This window comes from Delphinapterus leucas, chromosome 11 (assembly GCF_059928025.1).
Source record: "Delphinapterus leucas isolate spDelLeu-1000000601 "Yukka" chromosome 11, BTC_Dleu_Yukka2, whole genome shotgun sequence".
Classification (NCBI taxonomy): Eukaryota; Metazoa; Chordata; class Mammalia; order Artiodactyla; family Monodontidae; genus Delphinapterus; species Delphinapterus leucas.
Genome location: NC_143139.1, coordinates 9265321 through 9289060, shown reverse-complemented (window position 1 = coordinate 9289060; position 23740 = coordinate 9265321). Strand labels below are relative to the sequence as shown.

Here is a 23740-nt window from a genome sequence, read left to right as displayed (position 1 = left end):
GGCCCTCCGAACTACCCCTATCCTCTTTTGACGGCTTTTCCATATTAAGTTTCTGATATTCCACACCAGGCTTGCCCAGAAACATTTATCAAAAGCCTCCATAAGGTATAAAACAGAACGATATATATATAAAATATAACCCTCTACCTTCTAGGAGCTTATGACCTACTTGTTGGGGAGAAGGACTTCATATATACAACTATTAAAGATGTAAATCACGATGTGGTTTAGGGCCAAGGAAACCCAACAGATGATGGAAGAAGGTATCTGTGCATGTCTGAGCAGTTGAAGAAGGTCTCATAAAGGGTAGTAGACTTGAGGTAGACCTGGGGGGTATATATGTTAAAAAAGCAAAAGTTAAAGTGATGCACATTTCTGGCACAGGGAACCCTATTAGTGTTGGAGGGCAGCTGGCAGTGTGATTATGAATTTGGGAGGCAGGAGAATGGACCAGAGGCAGAGATTGCTGAATTAATCTAGGTATCAGTCGTTTAGTCTAGACATCAGCCTCCACTGCCAGGGAAGCAATAATAATGCTTCTGCTTTGCTTTCATCTTCCAGGTCTCGTGAGAGTACTTGCCATTGGTAGATTCCAACCTGGAGCCTGCTGGTAAGAAATCTTGGGAAATGTGGTTCCCTGGCTTCTAGCCCCTGAAACATAGACTGGAGTGGGAATGGTGCTGAGGAGCCAATGGACTGTCCAGCACGATAATGACTCAGTTGTAAGAAGAGTCAAAGATAACTCTAGTGTCAAGGTTGGTTACTTAAACAATGGTGATGCCACTGCTGATGTAACATTTATTCTGGGGGTGGGCAGATTTCCAGTATGGGAAGAAGGCCTGTCTTGAACATCTCATGTCTGAGATACTAATGTGATATTTCAGTGGACACGTCCTAGAAGAAGCTTTTGGAAGTTAAGATTTGGAATCGCAGGGAGATTTTAGAGCTGCATGTAGAGATTTGAGAGCCCATTCATGGAGGTGATAACTGAAGCTGTGTAACGGGACCCATCCGTCCAGGGAAAAAGTATAGAGTGGGGAGGACAGGAACCAAGGACTACGTTTAGGGTGAAGGATGAAAAGAGCCCATCAGCAGAGCCGGAGAAAGGAGGGTTCTTTTTCCACTTTATTCTACTCTGTTTCCAGCTCTTGAAAAGCCTTCTCTGTTTCTTTTGAAGATCGCAGTTGTGTTTTTACTGCTCCTACGTTACCACACCTTTCCAATGCTAAGGCCCAGGTTCTCTGCTCTTTCCAATAAGTACTTATCCCAGTGAGCTCGTCTGCTCATACACAGTGTCATTTTGTCGTTTTCTACCCAAATCCACATCTCTAGCCCAATCCGTAACTCTCCTCTGTCCCACCTGCCAAAATGCGTAGAACCTGAGGTCGTGTTTGTCAGTCCCACCTTCTCCCAAGCTTCACTTGGTCTCACCACATCAATTACCACCAGTGTCAGAGAGCTATGTCTACCTCTCCTGACTGGTCCGTTAGACCCCTTCTTTTTTCCTCTTCTAATTGTTTCTCCTCTCTTGCCTAGGGAATCACAATCTATGTGGTAGGTTAAATGGTTGGAACTCATTAGCTGGGAGGAATTCTAGAAAGAGGCCTGTCTACTGCAGCAGCTTTCAGACTTTTACAATGCATTGTCATAAATGTATTTTACATCACGACACACACACACACCCCCCCCCGAATCACAGTTTTCATGAATCAACAGGCACTCTTAATTCATGTGATACAGTCTGATATTTTCAACTCTATCCTTTCCTATTCAGTTCTGTTCTATTTCATTTAAAAAAAAATAGACTCATTAAATCTATTTCATGATTCACTAACGGGCCAGGACAAACACCGGTCCAGGGTTGGCAACCTGGAGGCCTAGGTTTGTTTAGTTCCTTGCTTTGCCATTGGTCCCTCTGATCGCTCCCTTTAACTACCATAGATATAAATGCCAGATAATACTGTTTGATCATTGCATTATTTGAAAGGTGAGTCAGATTGTGTTTATTTAGTTTTGGCTTTACTCTAGGTTAGACATAAGTGGAAAAAAAATTTTTTTTTTTCCTTAAATTCTAACAAACCACCACCTGGTATCGAATGTGTAGCGGTGATGGCTTTGAGGATCAGATAGGCAGGTAGAGATCTTAACAGTCTCCCTCCTCCCTCTTATTTGAAGAAAACAGTATCCTCCCAGAAGAAGGAAAGGAGAAAAAGGAAGTGCTACCTGAACAAAAGCCTTTGTCCTGGCTCCTTCCTGATAATGTTTAGTTTGTAGTAGTGGCGCAGGGCTCTGGACATTTTCTCATAGGTCATGTTTGTTCTGTTCTGCTTGTTCAAAGGCGGAAGAGAGAAAAAAAGCACAAAGACACAATGAAACGAACCTCAGAAAAGACGCTGCAGGAGCTATTCAAATCTGCTTCTGTGGCCCCGCCAGTTGGGAAAGCCACCTGCTAGTCTGCTCCCTGCCACGCCCACCCCTGGGCTTCTTCACAGACGTCCTCGCCGAGGTTTCTCCTAAGGTGAGTCTAGCTAACAAAGCACACATCCCGCAGTGGCCTCCCCGACTTCCTCTGCCAGGACTGCGCTCTGCTGTGCCCGAGGAATTTCCTGCAGTTTCCCCTCTCTGGGGGTCATCCTTCACCTTCTGACCCACAGAGGATTTCTCTTCCTTTTTTCCTTTTTTTAAAAAAAATTTTTTATTTTTACAGCGACCTCTCTCAAGCTTGTGTTTCTGGTTTGTCATTTTAAGGAAGAGATTTTTTTGTTTAAATTCCTGTCATGGAAGCAAGAATACAGTTGTTCCGAGCCCTGGGGTGAGGGCTCCCTGCGCGAGCTGCAGAGCGATTCTTCTCAGTGACTCACAGGGTGGATGGTGTCAGTGGGGTATGGCCATATTTGGTCACGACAGCCTCTGCTAGGTCCTCCACAGCGGGGCCAGAGCACGGGCTGCCATCCTCCAAGGCTGCAGCCAGGGCAGAGCTCAGCGGTGTCTCCCCTGTGGCCTGCCTCTCCTTCGGCGGATCTGGAGTTGGGCCTTCCTGGTGCCTTGCCACCTCTGCCCCACGGCTGCCTGTCTGTGGTCAGGCCTGGATCTTGCTGACTCTTTTTTTTTTTTTAAGTAGGAATACAGATTTATCTTAATTTTCTTTTCTTTTTTTTTTGGCAGGGGAACTCTTTGCTCTGTGCATTTTACTTTATTTTACTGTGATAAGAACACTGACCATGAGATCTACCCTCTTAAATTTTTAAGTGCATAATATAGCACTTAATACAGGGTTCACTACAGGTACAGTGTCCTACAGCACATCTCTAGAACTTACTCATCTTGTTTAATGGAAACTTTATGGCCCTTGATTAGTAACTCCCCATCTCCCCCCTCTCCCCAGTCCCTGGCAACACCAGTCCACTCCTGGACTCAAAGAATTTGCTTATTTTAGCTCTAACTTTGAGTAAGTGGAATCAGGCAGTATTTGTCTTTCTGTGACTGGCTTCTTTACTCAGCATCACGTCTTCAAGGTTCATCCATGTTGCCACGCGCTGCAGAATCTCTTTTTTTTTAAGGCTGAAGAATATTCCATTGTGTGCGTATAGCATGGTTTCTTTATCCATTCATCCATCAGTGGACGTCAAGGTTGCTTTACCCACTTTTGACATCTGTGAGCTTTAATGGTTTTCCTAACTATAAAAGACTTTATCTTTTAAATTCGATTCCCTCTTCCCAAGGTGGAAAACTGCAGGGGCCATCAGACTTCTTGCACTGTTTGCTTTTCAAGGAGATGCTTTAAAGTCAGAGGATAAGCATTTTCCACGTAGAACTGGGCTTTTGCGACCATGGAAGTTTCTAACCCAGCGGAACAGAAGCGACGCTTCCCAAAGCCCCCTTGTGAGTCACAGAGTGCCACAGTGCATCCCTGGTACCCAGTTCCTAATGATGGCGTGGGTGGCAGGACCAGGCCGAGGCAGAGGAGTGACGGTTACTCGTAATGAGGCCTGTCAGGCCGGAGACTTAACTGGCACCTGGCACAAGGAACAAATGGAAAGGGGCATCTTTAATGATTTCCTCCCCTTTGCAACTAATTGTCCAGTGAGGAATAAAGTAAATAATTACGGGCAGACAGGAAGCAGAAGACAGACAATTATCCTTCAACCCAGGGATGAAGACTAGATTTTGGCCCTACTTTATAGAACGAATATCTGATGCCCTTTTACCTTATGGTTTCCCCACAGTCGAGCCAGTCCATTGGGATCCACTATCCGGAATATTTTCGATTCTTTGTCCTCCCATCGGATGAAGTTTTCGTACCGGCTGTCAGAAAGCAACTGATAGACGTAATCCCAAAGCAGTCTACAGTCTACAGAGGAAAAGGGCAAGAAAACACTGTTGACAAGGTTGCTTGCTGAAGTACTAAGAGCAAGAATCAGAAAATAATCGAGTAACCGCTCTTGCCTCCTTTGGATGGATTGTCTGACTTCCTCGTTTGGGGGATTCCCTGGCGGTCCAGGGGTTAGGATGCCGCACTTTCACTGCTGAGGGGCCTGGGTTTGATCCCTGGTTGGGGAAATAAGATCCCGCAAGCCACTCGGCCAAGACGAAAACAAAAACACATCCTCGTTTTATAGTGAGGAGAGCAAGGTACAGAGAGACCTGTGAGATGGCAACCTTTGACCTGTGGAGGCCTTCAGGACTGTCCGGGCCCGGAACTCCCCCGCTCAGATGAGGACACAGAGACCCGGAGAGAGGAAGGGACTGGTCCACGGTCATGACCAATGACCTGAACTTGAGCAGAGCCCACAGAAGGGACAGAACAAGCTCTAACTGCAAATGAATTGGTTCTGAAAAGGGGCTGAAGACACACTGGCAGGTCAAAGGGCAAAGAGTATGCTCGTGTTCGGAGAGAGCAATGCGGTGTCAACGGCGGGGCACTAAAGGTTACTTTGGAGGGTGATACTCAACGGATAAAGACGTGACGATTGAGGCCGGCTGAAAAATGGCAGAAAAAGAAGCATGATGCGTGAAAAGCTGTGGGGGAAGAAGACCCCTGTGGTTTGGGGCCTGTGACCGTGGGAACCATGGCCAGCATGGTCTTCAGAAAGAGTATAGATAGTCCCGTTATAGCTCCTTCGGAGGTTTTAAAAATTGCTTTATTATAATGGAATCAGTGTAGAGAGGAACCCAGTGCAGAGAATCCCTTTCTCCATGTGCAAAACTGATGCTGGATCACTTGGTCGGGCAACAGATCTGTGTACAGGCCAGGCGCTGGGCTAGGCCTCGACTTTGGGCTGTGGATCGGCAAATTGAAAGAGAAGCTGCAGGCTGCACACCTTTGCCCTGTTCTAGTGCTGTCTGGATTAGTGCCAGAACCGGGTGTGGCTTGGCCCCTAGCACAGCCTTGATAGGTGGATGGGAGCGGATGTGGACTTTCTAAGTCTAGTTGATGCAGGACTGGCCTCGACCCCCAGGTGTGCTTCTGAGAGCTTTGATGAGCCCTAGCCAGCACGGCTGGTCGTAAACGATTAATTTTGTTGAACACTGTGTATGTGTCCCGCACTTTGCAAGCGTTATTTCTAATCCTCACTTTACACACTGCATCCTTTCTAATCCTCTCGTGCCCGAGGTCGCCGGGATTTGAACTCTGGGGCTCCTGCACCGCAAGGTGCCGATTTCCTTACTTCCTTATGTTGGGTGAGGCCTGGCACACCTGGGTGGGGAATGTCCAATCCCAACGTGGACTGTTTCAGAGCGAGCCAAACATTCACCTCCCAGAGAATGCAACACGCCCTCCTCTGGTACATATTTACAAGAGGAAACGAGTCAGGTCACCTTGGGCAAGTTTCTTAAATCTCCCCGAGGTTCCGTTTCCTCCTTTATGAAAGGGGAATAACAACGTCGACTCTCTCCAGGATTACTGTACGAGCGATGATGTGAGTGAAGAGAAAGTAAGGAAGACAATAACAACAGCGATTACTGGGTGCTGTTTGCAGGCACCGGGCTGTGTGTTCTACCAGCCGGCTTGCCTCTGACCCTTAGGGCACCTCATGAGGCCAGCGCTGTTGCTGTTCCTATTTTATGGCCAAGGAAGCTGGGGCTTAGCGGGTTTGGTCATTGGCTCAAAGGCACAGCTCGTGAGTGACACATGTCGGAGTCTGGAGCCCGTGCTGTGCCACACGTCCTGCGCTGAGACGTCTATTCTCAGAGAAAAGGGTTAACAGGTAACTATTAGTCAAGGACTTTTCCAAGCAAGCTTTAACTCCGAGTGTGTCCTTCGTGCAATCCAGCTTTCTCGCTGAACAGCAGAAGGAACTGGCATAAAATGTGGCATTTTCCAGGAGGCTTAATCTTTTAAGGAACTAACCATGAAACTTAAAATGACCATACATCTTCAGTACCCCTTACTGTATCCTTTTTCCCCCCGATTGAGCTGTGTCTAAAAATTAATGTGACGTGTGGTTTCTTCTGTTTCGGAAAAGGACCCGTGGTGTCCTTCTTAGAAGGACGACTCCTGGAGCCTGAACCCTACGCTAAGAGACGCTGACCAGAGATTCTGTTACCATCCCTGCCTGCCGCGGCCCTCTTGGTCGCCAGAAGGGGGCACCGAGGAGCAGCAAGGGGCCCAGTCCCAGCATCAGGAAGCACCTTGAGAGGTGAGTGCCACACACCATCTCACGCTGAGAATAATCGAGCTCATTTTTAAGGCACTTGTAAGAGGGCGACTGTAGGCAAAGCAGTGAAGTAGGCAGTGTCTTTCTCCCTCTCTGCCACTTCCTTGTCTTACATCGTTTTTAGTACAGGTGGAAAAAGAGAACTGAGATGCGGTTTAATTGTCCAGTTTTTGTCTTACTGTCAAATGGCAGATGCATTTTAATTTCCCACAAGCTCTTGCAAGTAGAAACCATCTGGCAAGACCAAATATCATCACACAAAATTCCAGTCTACTAGGAGGAACAAAGGGGTAACAGCTTCTCCATGTTTCCTGACAGGGTTACAATCATTTTACCACCAAGAGGCTTCATGACACCTTTCGGACGCATCTGGATTGGCAATGTGATTCTCTAGAGTGAATCATTTGAACACAATTTAATAATTAAACAAACTGATCTGGTTGTCTTTTGCAGTTTGATGGAAGGAACTTCTGCCCACCGGAAGGTGAGCAATATATTGGCAGTCCCTCACCTCTAAGACTTCCTGGAGCTAAAATGCAAAGTGAGTGTTGTCTTAACACCATCTGCTGAGGGATTTTCACTTTCATTGTTTCTGTGGCTTCTCTTTTTACTGCTTTGGACATTCTGTGTCTCATAAAATGGTGAAGTGCGAACCATTTTCCGTTGGTTTGCACTTAAAAAATGGTTTCCATTTAAAACCATTTTACCGTTTCTCAGAGTAAGGGCTTAACCAGCGCTGGGTACCTACCATGCTGGTTCTTCAGAGGCATCAAACCGAGACCTTTATGTCGTAAATCGTTTACTGAAAAAAATCTAGAATGTGATCTGTGTTTGGTTGGTTGGTAAATGAAGGGCAGGGCTTACCAAAGAACAGACTTTACCTATGAGTTGCAGGAACACTTGTATCTTGCAAACTTTTCCCTTTCAACAATGTGAAAATAACCCCAAACAAGGAGCCAAAATGACATTTAATCCAGCGAAGCCAACTTTAGCAGAGTAATGAAAATATATTGACATTCAAGACATACTGAATCAGTCACTAGCAGAGGTCGCAACAGGAATTTTGTGGCATATAAAGTAGTTGTTTCAAGCTCAGAGTATAAGTGGCTTTTTATAACACTATTGATTCTATTGTTTCTTTAGTTAAAAATTATGCCAGATGATAAAAAAAAGAAAACTGCCTGACCACGCAACTTTTTTTTTTTTTACAATCGAAGTTCAAGCCATGTGAGTTATTTTTGTTTTTTAAGATTTTAGTTAAATAAAAGGCAGATGCTTTTTAGTTCCTAGGTCCTCTGGAGGCTGTTGCCATGACCCACCAGCAGTTTTTCAGCTTTATCAAAATCCATCCGTGTCTGCACAGATACAGTGTTTTCTGATCATTGATAAAAATGCTTAGTACTATATAATAAAATGCACCCAAAGTTCATCCCATTACAAAACACTTGAACATGCATGTGAAAAATACCTTATATTACAAGGTCTTCACTAATTTTAGCTGCATGTGTCTTAAACTAAAGGGCCTTCTCTGTCAAGGCATGTGGGAATTTTAAACAAATGTTCATGATTTGGATGTCTCTTCCACGAGAGGAAGCTCATGAAAGGGTTTATTAGCTCGAGTGAAGTGTTATTTTCCAATTGCAGAAAGAGAGTTCTCTCTCTTTCCTGCTGGGTGAGGTACCCTGGGCATCCACAGTTAAAAGGCATTGTTAAAAAAAAATGTATATCCCTTCCTGTGGTTAGGGAGAAATATTTTCCCTCCCACACCAGTGTCTTATCAGAGACTCCTCTCCTCGTACAAGCTTATTGAACAGAGACTGTAAAAAGATGGGCAATTCACACATAACCAACATGGTTTCTAAAGGAAAAAAAAACCTAGAAAACCATGCTAGACAAAACTGATGTTGAAAAGATCTGAGTGGGCAAGTCCAGTTATTGACAAGTTATTTGAATTTCCCAAAATTCAAATTTCAGGAAAGCATCTAAGAAATAAATTTTGTTGTTGTTTTAACTGCCCAAGTGGAATTTTAAATGAAGGTCTGTAAACTGGAGTTCTGTGGATATAATCACCAACAAGGAGAGGCCTAGTGTTCCTGTTTCATTGCTTTAAATTTATCATGAAAAACTAATAAATTTATTTCAGGTTCAGCAACAAAATGGGTCAGTAACACCCAAAATAAAAAGTTGCTTCTCTGCTTTATAGCAATGGTTCTAAACTAGGGGCAATCTTGCCTCCTAGGTGGTGTTCTACGGTGTCTGTGACAATTTTGGTTGTCACAACTGGGGTGGAGGATGCTATTAGCATCCAGTGAGTAGAGGCCAGGGATGCTGCTAAAAATCTTATAATGCACAAAAGAACTCCTCCCCGGCAACGAAGAATTATTTGGCCCAAATATCAAGAGCGCCCAGCTTGAGAAACCCTGCTTATGGAAGCACGGGTTTTACAACATGCAGGGGGGCTATCTGCAGGGTTTTTTTGTTTTCCTCCTCAATTCTAGAGCAGCTATTGCCTAGAAGCAGAAAGCTGATACATCCAGGGCAGCCAACCCTGTGTTGATACGCAGAGGTGTGTCTCCAATGGGTGCTTGCTTGTGCTTTGCTGTGGCATAGGAAAACGGAAGCCATATGTGCACAGCAGCAAGCTGGGAGAGGGAGAAGCTGAGGCAGAGAATACAGACCTATGCTTCCTGGCTTCGTCGGGGCGGAGGGGCTGCAGCTGCAAACAAACACCGCTGAACCTTTTCACCTTTGGTTGCAGGAGGCGTGGAGTGAGGCTGGGAAATGCAGAGACCAAGCTAAAACCTAGTAAGACGTACCCCTCCTCCCTCAGGCGTGGAGGCAGACTGCTGGGACATAGGGACGCTGTTACAGAAATGCAGGCCCATAAACAAACTGGAATTTCCAGTCTCCTCAATCCCCTTCTATTATTTTCTACTGAGTTACTGTGCTGGTACTGTTTTATCTTTTAAAAAAGCTGTCCTGAAACTTTCCTTCTCTTCTTGATTTCTCAGTGGCTCACCATGAAAAATAAAGTGCAGTGACTCAGCCAGAGCGTGAGAAGTCCGGCACCTTGGGATATTCCCGTCGGGGAGAAGGGGTGAAGGACTCTCTCCTCTCCAAGGGTCCCCGCCATCTCCTCCAAATACAGACGGCGGGCAAAGCCTCAGAGGAGGTGAGCGCGAGTGAAGAAGTTCATCTCCAAGGAAATAAGGAAACTAGGGTTCCCTGAAGGGGTGCACTTTTCAGGCCAACATCACTTAGAACAAATGCCCAGACACAGGCCTTGTGGGTTAAGGCCCTGCACCTGCTCCGGTGGGCAGTGGTGCTGGCCATAACCACGGCTCTCTTCTCTGCAGTCCTGGAGCAGAGCAAAGAGAAATGGCACACAGGAGGGACACTAACTAAGCCTTAGAAATTACCCTGCTGTGCTAATGTTTGCATATTGTCTCTTTAGTGCTCAAAAGTGCCCAGAAACGAGTATTAGTATTATCATTATTATGGGTAAAGAAACCAGGCTTCAGGGACCTTAAATACCTCTGCTTGGGAGACAAGGGCTAGATTCTAATCCTGTTGACTCCAGAGTCCATGCTCTCCCACAGGCCCACAGTGCTACCTCAGGAACCCTCCCGCCAGCTGTGGATGAAGGGCCTGGGCCAGGAGCCATAGAGAGTTCTCTGCCTGAGATAGCATGGGAGGACACTGCTCCGCCAGCTGGTCCTAAAGCCCCGAGCCCCCCTGGCTTATGGAGACGTCCCACGATCCTGTCCTTTTTTCCAAACACAATATTTACACGCGCGTGTGTGTGTGCAGAGGCGCACACACGCATGCTGTACACCGCCACACCTTGCTGCAAAGGCCTGGGGATGACACTGCCCTCCATCACTCACACAGTTCATTTAGGCTTCTCGTTCATGATGTCTTCTTCCCTGCAGGGCTGCTCCTGAGGCTCATTTATACAAGAAAATAAAAGTCCACGTGCCTCATTGGAAACAGTGTCACCATCAGATACCACTGGGGAAGAAGCAGAGATGGATACAAGGGGGCAGGGTGCAGTGTTGACTCCCCCCGGCCTGGGAGCCCTGAGGATGAGCCCCTAGCTGCTGGCCCTGGAGTCTCAGGCTTAGGTGCCTGCATCTGATGTCAGATCAGAGGCTCCCAGGATTGAATTTCTGTGTACACAGAACTCATGCGGTCAGTAAAACCGAATCAAGAGTGTACAGTGCTCAAGCCAGGTGACAAATGAGTGTCTCCTCGAGGAGAATCCTTTTGTTTCTATTAAAAATGTCACCCTGAGAGATAATACACATATATTTTTTTTCAGTCTCTTTGAGGATCTGAAAGATTGCCAGGCCAAGCGTTATCAGAGGGTTGCAAGTGAAGGGTACAGGGTCTGGGGGTGGGGTGTGGGATTCTGTTTTATCTGCTTTTAAGATCCACTCGCCAATGATATCCTCACAGACCGTGAAGAAGTTGACGTTCGCAAAGAAAATCAAGAGACTTAGGCAAGAGTTGTGAGATGAGCACAAGAGAAGAAATACTCTCTTTCTGGATGGTCCGTGGACTTTGAACAACCAAACCTGTACAGACCTCTTAAAGTCCGCACTTCTGTGGAGCAGATGAACGGCTACGAGTGGATTATAAACCAGGTTGCCGCTGAATCTTCCTCCCTTCAGCAGATTTTTGGATTAAGTCCAAGGAAGGGACACGCAGATAGGAAGTCTGGTAACTCAGGTTTGAACAGAATTGAAGTTTAAGAGAAAGCCAAAATGACTTCAGTTTTTTTCTTTGAAAACTGAGCTGTCTATACAGTGAGAACCAAAGCAGGGAGCATCGTTTGTCTGATGGCATAAAGTAAGAGGGATTATTGCCTTGTGCCAGCAACGACACAACATTTGGCATTTAGAGATGCTGCACCCTATCACCTAGAAAAATGCCTGGCACACAGAGATACGTGTTAATTTTTGAATGAATAATCTTGACATAGTTCAGGTGTGCAGAGCTACACTTTATTTTCCTCAGCTGTATTTTACTTATGTTAATGATGTTACTGTACCTATTCCGGGCTACTCGGCCATCAGCCTGCCATCTAGAACTCAGCTCCTTCCTACATCACTTGCCACTGTCCCCTCCGCGTCTTAGGCGTGCCTCATTCTCTGAGGTGCGAGTCATTCCTTGAGAGCAGGGACGGCATTTTCTACACCTGTGACTCCAAAGCATCCTGAACATACAAGCGGACAGTTGCGTAGAACAGGGAGCGGTGGACTTTTTCTGTAAAAGGCCAATCAGTAAATATTTTAGTCCAATCTCTGCTGCGACTCCTCAACCCTGCCGAGGCCGCCGCAGACAATACCGAGTGAGTGGGTGTGGCCGTGTGCCAGTGAAATCTGATTTACAGAAACAGGCGTGGCTGATTTGGCCCACAGGCCTGCATTTCCAGTCCCCGGTCCCAAGGAAACAAGTGTGCTGGAAAGAAGAGTGGTTGAAGCTGGAGGCTGAACACTGGACATGTCTTCATCTGTAAAAGACCCTTCTAGCTTTGAAATCACCAAGTTCTAAGAATTATTTTCAACATATACTGAAAACACAGCATCACCTGGGCTACCCTTCTTCAATTTACGGCGCTCACTGCCAGTACCACTCTTTGGCTATGAAACAGGTTGGCGAGACACAGGCCAGTAAAACGTTTGTGGGCTGAGAAAATGTTAGGAGGTGACAGATGCTCCCCCATCCCCCTGCCACCAAGCAGTCCTTTCCTGAGGACAATAAATAGAAAAGAGCACAGAAAGAAGCAACTTGCTCAGTGTTGCACATACCACTGGCTGTTCAATTAAAAAACAGAACCCAGGAATCTTCTCTCACTCTGTCCTATGTTAAACTCTCTCCCACAAATGCCAGCCCTTGCAGCTTGTTAAACTCAACAACAGTCCTTCTTCGTCCTTGAAAAATAAGCAACACCTTTCAAGATAAGCTGTGTGTTTCTATTTCAATTTGTGGTTTGTGTTTAAACTGTCAACTACCTCCTGGATTTCTTTCATTGAATATTTTAGATTTTCCGCCAGGTAAATATCTAAGTGAACCATCATAACGTTGCATGGGGCCTCTTAATTGTGTGATGCCTCCCAATTTCATAGATACTAAGTGTGAAAAAAAGAAAGAATTGCTAAAATATGGTGGATTTTTTTTAATGAACCTGGATTCTTGACTTTACATTTCTATCTGAAATAGAACAGATGATATACTAGGCCTTACATTGTTTTGGGGGTTTCTCCATCTGGAATGACCTCTTTTTCTTTAATCTCCACTTGTCCATATTCTAAGCATTCATCTAAGCCCAGCTAAAAGCCAGCCCCTCCATGGAGCCTTCCTGACACCTCTACTCCAACCTCCTACAGCACTTAATCAGAGTCCTTGGAAGACACCACAGGCTGCACTTGTAGCTCACTGTCTACAGCTGTTTCATGACGGAGACTGTGTCTTACATCTCCTGGAACACTCCACACCCATGAATGCAGAACAGTGCTGTAAACACAGAAGGTGTCCAAAGGCACACACCCAGGAGTACCTGAGCAAATGATGCGTGATTTACTTTTTGATCCACATGCATCAGTAGTGTTCTTATGCACATCCTCCAACTATGGTATTTGCCAGTGTGACACACAGCGGCACCTTCAGTGCCCTCTGGGCTCATTTGAAAAGCTACGTTTTCCCATATAAAAGCTGCTTTATAGAGATCTGAAGGACTTTTATGGCTGTTCAATAATGACGGAACTTTACATCGTACATATGAATCACCCAATGAATTCGACTTCCAGTAAATGAAGAATCAATTCTACGAGGATCTGAGTAGTCTAAAAAGACACCCAAAGGGTTGGAGTGGAGAGACAGGGACACCCCAAATGAGAAACAAGCCTGGAACTGTGATGAGCACTGTTCAGAGGGTCACAGTATCAAGACTAAATGTCAGATCGTAGACTTCTCTCTCGTTTCACCCTTGAGAAAAACAGTGCCTTTTGGTTACATCAGCTAATCCTGGATCTGGTTAAATTAGCGAATACAGACATGTGGAGGTTATGGAACTTTTGAAGATACCAATAGAGTAGCACAGTTTTTAAGAGAGCCATATTAAAAAATTTCCAGACCTACTAAACCAGGGAAAAACAGCTCTAAGCCTGAACAATTTAATTTGATACATGGGGCTTATCTTGGATTCCTAAGAAGTCTGTGGCAAAGACAGCGTCACAGAGGAGGTGGACAAGACAGATCGTGATTAGGAATGCAGGGGTAGCAAGGGCAGCCCAAGAGACAGCAGCCAACGGCGCGGCAAGGGCTGTCCTGCAGCCTTATCCGCCAGCCCCTATGTGACCTCTGCTTCTCTGCCGTTCAGTTTCCTCTGTGGTTTCCCCTGTAAACGACCCTACCATATAAAATGGATAGAGCAATGATAGGCTACCTCGAAGAGCTATTCTGAGGATTATAAACAAGTAGAAAGTATCCACAGAATGTCCAGAACTGTTGCACAGACCGTGCAAGAAACAAGCAGGGCGTATACAGACAAGAAAGAAAGCCTAGAACGTCCAAGACAGGTCATTTATATCATTCACAGGAATATACTGGCCCCTTCCTCCTCCTCCAGTTATCTGGGGAAATGCACATGCTTTGCCACAATAAGCTCTTTGCTACCTTATCCCCGTCCTTTCTTTTCATAGTTTCCCTTTTTTCCATTATTAAAAAAACCTTTATGTAAAAGTAGACGGAACAGTAATGTAAACCCCGGTGCACCCAACACCCAGCCATACAGCCATCAGCTTGTGACTAACCTTATTTTATGTACACCCCACCCGTTCCTCACTCCTAACCCCGTGGGATGCTTTTGGATCACATTCCAAGCATACATGATTTCATTTTTCATAGTGTTTTTGAAACACGTCATAGCTCTTGGCCATTTGATTTTCTTGATCCAACATTCCTTATGTAAGTTATTTATAATGATAAAATTGCGGTGACATTGGAGGTGCCCTTGGGACCAGAGAAGAATTTAGAAACAAATGACTTAAATAAAAAAGGGATGAGTCAAGGCAGAAGTAAAGCAGCCTTAGGGCCCGTGTCGTCATGGTGTCGTGAGCACTGCTCCAGCCTGAGCTTCAGCTGGACCTCGCTCCTGCGGCATCAGCCCAAGGAGGAAGGGGCACGACTCACCTTTCCCTGAACAGTTCTGACCTCTCTCCTGTCTCCGTGTCTCCCTCCCATTACTGGACCCATAATCACCTTCAGCATCGAGCTACTGCCCTTCCTCAGTTCCTCCAGTCAAAATACCCCTTCTCTCTGTGCTGCTTCCACGGCACTGAATTATCCTCGCATACAGTAAGTACTCAATAAATGCTTGTGCATTGACTGGACGGGGCAGAGGGCTCATTTCCTTCTGCCTTGGAGCTTAGTGGTTTTCACATCTGTCTCTCCTAGTAAAATTTAAGTCCCTTGAGGAAATAAGTGTTATATCAGCTCCGTGTCCCCTACTTCCCAGTGCATTTATCTGTGCACAGCAGGTGCTCCAAAAATGTCTCGTGAATGGAGAGAAGCTCTAGGAAAAGAGTTAACTTTGCCAAGAGGTTAGAGGATTATAAGCTTCTGGAGAATGACTTCATGTAAATTATGGGTGGGCTAGCAAAAATACAATGTGGTGATTTTTTTCACTGGTTTCCACTGGTTTCTCGTCTTAGGGGAGTAAATTTGGGCTTGTCAGCATAGAAGGGAAAGAATTCGGGAGTGGTTTCCTCTGTCCAAATGACACAGCAGCACCAGACTCCAACACCCTAATCCTGCTTTTCTCTCCTACCCCCTCCCAAGGTGAAGGCTATGTGGAGTTGCTGTGCAGAGGATGGAATTACAAGCCTGCATCTGAGACAAAGGTTCTTTATGCTGCGTCTGCTCGTTAATGAGCCGCTGGAAACTTCGGGACAGGGCCATTAACATGCTCATAAACCTTTGATTTCAAATGTTTTTGTTCAGCCGCGATTCTGATGTGACTCCCCTTGTAAGCTGGATGGAGGACGTTTGTTTCTTAACACTTCCGAGGCGCATAACTCCTCCAACCCCGTGGCTCATTAACTAGCCCATTAAGGATTTCGCCTCCTGCAGGCAGAAGCCTCCACTTGGCCTCCCAGAGCCTCGGAGGGCACCTAATTGGGACAGTGTGAGGCTCCAAGGAAGCTCGAGGCAGGAGTGCGGCAAGGGGAGCGCTCACTTACCTGCTATCCTCCCGATGGGCATGGCGTGCTCCTCGGGCGGGGAGACGGAGACCATGATGTGGTTCATGTACGCCAGGTCTTCCCGATGGGAGAGGTTGATGGGTTTCCCTTCCCGGTGCAGCCCGTCCTCGGAGAGCCGGGACTGCTTGAAATCCACGGAGTGCCGGGGGTTCAGAATCAGAGGGTGCATGATGGGACTGGGCATCAGCTGGATCACCCGCGTGCTCTCCTGCCGGGGGCTGGAGGGCTTCTGGTGGGGCTCGGAGGATGGCGGGCAGTGATTATTCTCCATGGGAGACACTGACAGGGGGTAGGACTCCTGGTGGTTGTTCTCCTGGTGAAGCCTCGGTCCCTGGGCCCTCTCGGCCGGGGAGAGGCGGCGGATCATGTTGTCCAGGGGGGACCGGAGGGGCCGCTGCTCGGGGTCGGGAGAAGGCCGGTGGTTTGTCGTGATGGGTGACCTGGAACGGTGCAACAGTTCAATGGTGGGAGGGTTGTGGTGTACATTCTCCACCGACGGCCTCGGGGTCCTCTGGACACAGTTATCTGTGGAGCAGAGGGAAGGACAGTCAGAGACCCTGATGGATGGCCAGGAGAGGGACCTCACTGCGGTCCTAAAGGTGGCGACCGTGGAGCACATGAGCTTGCAGGAGCACCTTTCTTCCCGGGACGCAGGCTCTTTTTCACCGCTTTAAAAAAATTAAAGTGCACATACTCGAAATTCTTTTCCTGCCAATGGACAAGCAAAAAATGTCTACAAACATTCCATTAATCACCTACTAGTGGCTTATAAACACAAGGAAGCCACACGTTCATTCTTTATCTTTTTGTTACTCGACTCTTCGACATGGCTTTTAGGGTCCTTAAGGGTTTTTCTCTAAATGTTTTCACTGACTTTTCATAACCCAACTTTCATACTCTCTATCTCCAGGAGTTGTTGGTATTAATGATAACAATAAAGCAGTTACTATATATCCTACGTACTGGATTATATTGTTTAAAATTTATAACACACCTAAGCAGAAGATACCAACTACTATTACTCCTGTTTTAACAGGAGAGAAAATGGAGGCATAAAGAAGTTAAGCAACTTACCCAAGGTCACCCAGCCAGTTAGATTCCAGTAAGATTCTAGAACCTTATGTACCCATTAGAATATCTACTTCTCTGCTATGTAGAAACTAGGGCGGGGGGAAGTCACATCAAAACCTGCTCTAGGGCTTCCCTGGTGGCGCAGTGGTTGAGAGTCCGCCTGCCGATGCAGGGGACGCGGGTTCGTGCCCCGGTCCGGGAAGATCCCACATGCCGTGGAGCGGCTGGGCCCGTGAGCCATGGCCGCTGAGCCTGCGCGTCCGGAGCCTGTGCTCCGCAACGGGAGAGGCCACAACGGTGAGAGGCCCGCGTACTGCCAAAAACAAAAACAAAAAACCTGCTCTAAGCGTGCACAGTGGGCCTAATTTACATAATAACAATCTTGTACCTGAGAGAACATTGAGGATCATTTTGTTTCTGAGTGCACAGTCAGACAGAGTTAAGTGAGAAGAAGGAGGGATGGACCCCTGACAATACCTCCACCCCATCCCACCTGAACTTTCAAGCTGGAGACATCTGAGGAAGGACAACATCAGAAGTGTACACAGCTCAGGGACTTCCCTGGTGGCACAGTGGTTAATACCCGCCTACCAATGCAGGGGACATGGGTTCGATCCCTGATCCGGGAAAATCCCACATGCCACGGAGCAACTAAGCCCGCGAGCCACAACTGAGCCTGTGTGAAGCCTGCACACCTAGAGCCCGTGCTCCGCAACAAGAGAAGCCACCGCAATGAGAAGCACGCGCACCACAATGAAGAGTAGCCCCTGCTCTCTGCAACTAGAGAAAGCCTGTGTGGGCCAAAAATAAATAAAATAAATTTATATATATAAAAAAAGTGTACACAGCTCAGCAGCAGAAGTAGCTCCATGGGCTGGGTTGAGGGAGGGACCAGCATGTACGTGGCCTTAGGAGTCCTGCTAAGGGTTGGAAGAACAAAACTCTGCCTACAAAAATGGAGTTTTCTCCAGGGCCTCACACACATCTTAATGAGGTTTCTCTGGCCACATCTGTTCCCAGAGCTGTCTCACCAAAAGGATGTGCATACTTGCAGGTCCCTGGTCTAGTCAAAGACTTGTCCATGGTTCTAAGTAAAGCAAGTCAAAGATATCTCCTTTATCCATTACGACAACATCTATGTGAAGACCATATAAAGGGGATCTGGGAATCTGATAGGGTTAGTACACAGAGACAAAGGTGGTGGTTTCTTCAAGTTTTATATAGGGTTAACAGGAAAATGGGGACTCCACTAGATCTCACAAATCATACGAGACACTGAACAAAAGAAACACTGTTCATGATCACTACAAGATCATCTGCCTGAAGGCAAAGGGCTTATTTTGTAACCACTATGTAACGCGCTGCCACGAATTTAAAAGTGCTTAAGCGTTGGAACAGCTGTCAGTAGGAGACTGGTTTAACACGTGATGGCATCTCTCTAAATGATGGAGGACTACGCAGCTATAAAATGGCATGAGGGGTAACTAAATATTTTGCTAAGGACTGATCGCTAGGCTCTATGGCTAGATGAGCAAAAGCAAGGTGAAGTATGTATGGTATGCTACCATTTTTCTCAAAGGAGAAGGGGATTCCAGTTTCAGTAATGGCAGAGCGACTTGTATCAGACTAACTTTCCTACATATAGCAATGACAGAATCTGGATAAAATATATTTATAAAAGTTACTGAGGGTACTGGAAACTGAAGGGGATTTTACTCTTGCAAGAAAGGAACTGCCCAGGGTAAGATCCAAATTTATACAGCTGTCACTCTGAGGGTCCTTCCCAGTCCACGTAGTGTGAGGCAGCTAGAAAAAGAACAGAAAGTTGCTTGAGATGCCAGGGAGTATGAAGCTGTCAGAAGGGCAAAAAAATGGAGAAAACAAATTCCATAAAGGAGGGACCCTCAGAGGGAGTAGCCACTAACTGGCACATAAAATGTCCTCAAATCCTTAACACGTGCTCCTGAACTGCAACGTGCAGGGGGGACTCCAAGGAGCTCAGTTTGAAAGGTAACAGCTGTACAGTTCAAAGACACGAAATCTCAGCTGCTGGCCATGGTATTGGAGACAGCGTTCAGAGTTGGGGCTCTATCAAGGAAGGCTCTGAAAACACCTCAGGCTGCTCATTACCCCAGAATGGCCACACCTTAGGAGTAAGGACTATGCTCTAGGACAAAGGGATTTGCCTGAGGGCTAAAGGCAAAACTGAAATAAATCTTCCCTAACCAAATATAAGACCAAGCCTCCACAAATTCAGAGTGACTGACTAGTTATTTAACTGCTTGCTAGCAGAAACATCGACACTCTTCAGAGGAATGTAACATAATCCAGAGTCTCTACAATATGTTATATGTAATATTCAGTGTCCAATAAAGATATTCTAGACACGTGAAGGAACAGAAAAATGTGACCCATATTCAAGAGGGACGGCGGTCAATAGAAGTAGACTCTTGAGATAATCTAGATGTTGGAATGAGCAAAAAAGAACTTCAAAGTAGCTGGGCTTCCCCGGTGGCTCAGTGGTTGAGAGTCCGGCTGCCGATGCAGGGGACACGGGTTCGTGCCCCGGTCCGGGAAGATCCCACATGCCGCGGAGCGGCTGGGCCCGTGGGCCATGGCCGCTGAGCCCGCGCGTCCGGAGCCTGTGCTCCGCAACGGGAGAGGCCACAACAGTGAGAGGCCCGCGTACCGCAAAAAAAAAAAAAAAAAGTAGCGATTATAAATAAGTTCAAGCATTTAAACAAAATGATAGTCATAATGAGTGATAACAGATGGAGACTATCAGAAAAGAAATGGAAACAATCAAAAAGGGTTTTGAACTGAAAAATACAGTACTTGAAATTTTGGACAGGAGAGACTTAATAGCAGATGGGAGATAATAGAAGAAAGGGTTAGTAAATCTGAAAACAGATCAATAAAAATTAAAAACAAAGAAATAGATCTTCAGTGACCTATGGAACAATATTAAATGGTCTAAAAGAAATGTAACTGGAGTTTGAGAAGGTGAAAACTTTTTTTTTTAATAGACGTTGGTGGGTTGGTATCCCCCCCACACTCTCAACACACATTTTTAAAAACTGAATTATTTTAAAGCAAATTAGAAATTGTCATACCCTATCCTAAGTACTTGTGTGGTCATCTAAGAAAATAAGATGATTTTCCTGCACAGGCACTATAACATTGTAAAAGAGGAGAAAACAGAAAGAATGGGGCCAAAACAAAATTGAAGAAATAATGGCCAAGTTGTCCTCAAATTTGTTAACAACAGCAACAACAATATACAAACTTAAGGATCCAAGAAGCTCAGCAAATTCCAAGCAGGATAAATACAATGAAAGCTACGTTCAGGCACAGAGTCGAACTGCTGAAAACCAAGAAGAAACAAACTTTTGAAAGCAACCAAAGGGGAAAGAGAAGTTACACCACATACAGGGGAAAAATTATACTAATTATGGCTAACTTCTTTTTTCAACACCTAGGGAGTGTGCAAGCATGTACACAAAAAAGATATGAATGGAGACCTGTAGAGATTGAAAGAGACTTAAGAGACACATCAACCACTTGTGAAGTAGAGACAGACCCTTGCTTGGATTATGATTCGAACAAACTGCAAACACATTTATGAGGGCTTCCCTGGTGGCACAGTGGTTAAGAATCCACCTGCCAGTGCAGGGGACGTGGGTTCGAGCCCTCGTCCAGGAAGATCCCACATGCCACGCAGCAACTAAGCCCCGTGCACCACAACTACTGAGCCTGAGCTCTACAGCCCGCGAGCCACAACTCCTGAAGCCTGCGTGCCTAGAGCCCGTGCTCCACAACAAGAGAAGCCACTGCAATGAGAAGCCCGCACACCACAGCAAAGAGTAACCCCTGCTCACCGCAACTAGGGAAAGCCCACGTGCAGCAACAAAGACCCAACACAGCCATAAATAAATAAATTTAAAAAAACATTTACGAGATAGCTGGAAAAATGTAAACAGTAATAAAATATCTGATAATATTGAGGAACTATTAATTTTCAGGTGATGTGATGGCTATGTGATTATGATTTTATAAACGGAATTAAAGTGCTTAATCAACCTTGCAAAGATACAGGTTGGGATGACAAGTCAACTTCCTCACTTTAACGCAATGCAAATAATGCTTACAGGACACTGATTAGGCCCATGGGGTTAACTTTAACGGCCGAAATTATTAGTATGATAGAAATGATCTACAATCTTTCGGGGATGAGGCAAGTTTTCTTTTCATAGCTAATACAGATCTCAATTCTGCCATCCACAAAAATGAATTTACCTTTTGTCCATGGTTCACTTTTTATGTCACAGAACATGATCATTGCAAGCGACATTTAAGACAGTTGGCATTCTCAAGTTTCACGTATTTTCTCCTAAATGCCATTTACAGAATACCTCCCTTTCCTTAAAAGCTTATTAAGGATTAAAAATACTTCAGGATGATGAAGACCATGTACTAAGCAATCCTATTTCCTGAATCCATTTCCCTTCTTACAAACTTTACAACAGACACAGGCGTTGGCCAGTAGCCTGGTTACCTGCATGTTTTCTTTGATGTCCTGGGCGTCAAGGCTCAGTGGATGGGTGTGCACTCAGGGCAAGCCTTAGGAAGTCTGGGAGAACGACGAGAGGAAGAACTTTTGCGCCAAGGGTAAAAGAGGAACTGATGTAATGTCCTGGAGAGATTTCACTCTCTGTTCCTGCCCAGGTTTGGGGAACAATGAAGGAGGGAGACAGCGCTCTGGATAATCCAACTCAGATTTCACTGTTGACTCCGGATCTGGGCAGGAGCAGGACTTGGATGGGCTTGATTTATTTACTTCTCTGCAGACACCACGGAAGGAGGAAGTACTTGATGAAGTTGATAACGTTAATGGTGGAGAACTGGAACTGAGGGTATTTAATTCCAGGCTCCTGGTGGTCTGGGCACACCACTGTCGAGGCTGAAAGGTCTGCAACGCGCCCTTCCAAGCTTTGTTTCAGTTTGCGAAGCATGTGCTCACGTATGGAGTGGGCTCTGACGTTGCTACCCTGCTGCCTCTGTTATGATAAGTTGGCAGCAGGGTATGGAAACTTATGAGACCAGAGCTGACAGGCAGAGAAGCTCCGGACACAGGAAACGCACTAAACGGACAGTGGGTGCATTAACTCCCCCAGATGTAGGGGTCTTCTGTCTAAAACAAGAAGATGTTTTTTTGGTCTGGCCTTGATGTCTGGGTTTGTTCTTGGTGAACTGCCCAGCTGGAAAACTGGGAAATTATCCACATTGCCCTTGGTCTGAAGGTCTTGCTATGGGAGGGAAACGCTCAAGGAAGAGAGAGGAAAAGCCACATGTAATTGGTCAGTGTGGGCTTAGAAGGGGGCGGGGGCGGGGAAGGTACCCAGGAGTGGTAGGGACCTCATTCTGGTTGAAAGTACTTTCTGATCCCAAACGTTTCTCTTTGTAGATCTCCTTTAGACACAAATAATCCCTTCTTCTCACTACCAAACAGCCCCCAATAAATTAGGACTTTAAATGTGATGATCACAAAAAAAGGTCTGATTTCTTTTCTCATCCTCTTTCCTTTTACTTATTATGAAAGTTTCTCTATTTAGAATTCATCAGCATTCAACCCAATTTAATCACGTTATATAATGAATAACTAGTAGACCTAAAAAACAAAGCAAAACTCTGCCTTTGGTTAAAGTCTTGGTTTTTGACTAGGACCTTTCCAGGGTAGAGCAAAGGCGAAGACCAAGTTTACGTCTCACACACCAGGATCACACTTCCCCACCGTGCTTCCCCTAAGGCCATGGATGATAATAGGAGACGGAGATGCAGTTCAACAGGCCCAGCAGATAACTCTCACTCATCGTCCTCAGTACACTGGGATCCACATTTTCCCCCATGTAAACACCATTTCCCAGCACAATTTTTTAAAAGATTAGTAGGAACCATGAATGATATAAAGACCTATACAAAAATTAAAGGCTTTAGATCTTGAGATGGAATTCAAAATAGATTTCATATACATACTCAGGTTCTGTCACTCCCCGTTATGAGTTGACTTGTGTGCCCCCCACCCCAAAATTCATATGTTGAAGTCCCAATCCCCAGTACCTCAGAATATGATCTCATTTGGGAAAAGGGTCATTGCAGATGTAATTAGGTAAGGTAAGGTCATATTGGAGTAGCATGGGCCTCTATTCCAATATGACTGGTGCCCTTGTGAACAGGGGAATTTGGACACACAGACATGCACACACGCTGCACAACTGGAGAGGAGTGTTCTGTCACACAGTCATTACAATATGAATTGAAGCAAAGAACTTCCAGCGATGCCAACCGTATGTGAAGTAGTGTCTCAGAGGCAGAATATGCAGAGAAAGGAAACGCGGTCCTTGCTCTCAAGGGTACCACAGTCTAATGGAGGAGGCAGACATATCAAAAAACGACAAAAAGCTATAGGTGCTGAATTAAGAGTCAAGGCACGCAGGGTTAGGCCACGCAAGATCTACAAGCCGAGGATCTCCAAAGATTGCCAGCAAACCACCAGAAGTTGGGAGAGAAACCTAGCACAGAGTTTCCCTCACGGCCTCAGAAGGAACCCATCCTGCCCAGACCTTGATCTTGGACTTTCAGCCTCCAGAACTGTGAGACAATACATTCCTGTTGTTTGAGCCACCCAGTGTGTGGCAGCCCTAGAAAACTATCCCTACTACCGCCTTTCCAAGAGGTTCAGCCAAG

At 45.8% G+C, this 23740-nt stretch overlaps 1 protein-coding gene and 1 long non-coding RNA gene across 21 annotated transcripts in view; one reads left to right on the top strand and one right to left on the bottom strand.

The window, feature by feature from the left end:
• The window catches only part of ETV6 (ETS variant transcription factor 6), a 238284-nt gene that overhangs the window by 3062 nt on the left and 211482 nt on the right, over positions 1-23740 (bottom strand). For 16 of the 19 annotated variants that reach the window (XM_089920304.1, XM_030761863.2, XM_089920300.1 and 13 more), the window contains 4 exons: positions 15905-16450; positions 4209-4351; positions 2224-2324; positions 170-326 (listed from right to left, as the gene is read on the bottom strand). In XM_089920304.1, the coding sequence (XP_089776430.1) occupies positions 203-326; positions 2224-2324; positions 4209-4351; positions 15905-16450 (914 nt within the window). In that variant the 3' untranslated portion in view covers positions 170-202. The remainder of the gene's footprint in view (positions 1-169; positions 327-2223; positions 2325-4208; positions 4352-15904; positions 16451-23740) is intronic. The other 3 variants (XM_022577601.3, XM_089920298.1, XM_089920308.1) reach the window with 2 other exon arrangements.
• LOC111176771 (uncharacterized) lies at positions 4232-16883 on the top strand. Of its 2 annotated transcripts, XR_016394870.1 has the most exons (6): positions 4232-6209; positions 6468-6641; positions 7113-7200; positions 9671-9831; positions 10592-15020; positions 15504-16883. It is a non-coding gene; the product is annotated as an uncharacterized LOC111176771 (long non-coding RNA). The 2 variants fall into 2 exon arrangements; XR_004023438.2 differs by having other exon boundaries at positions 10592-16883.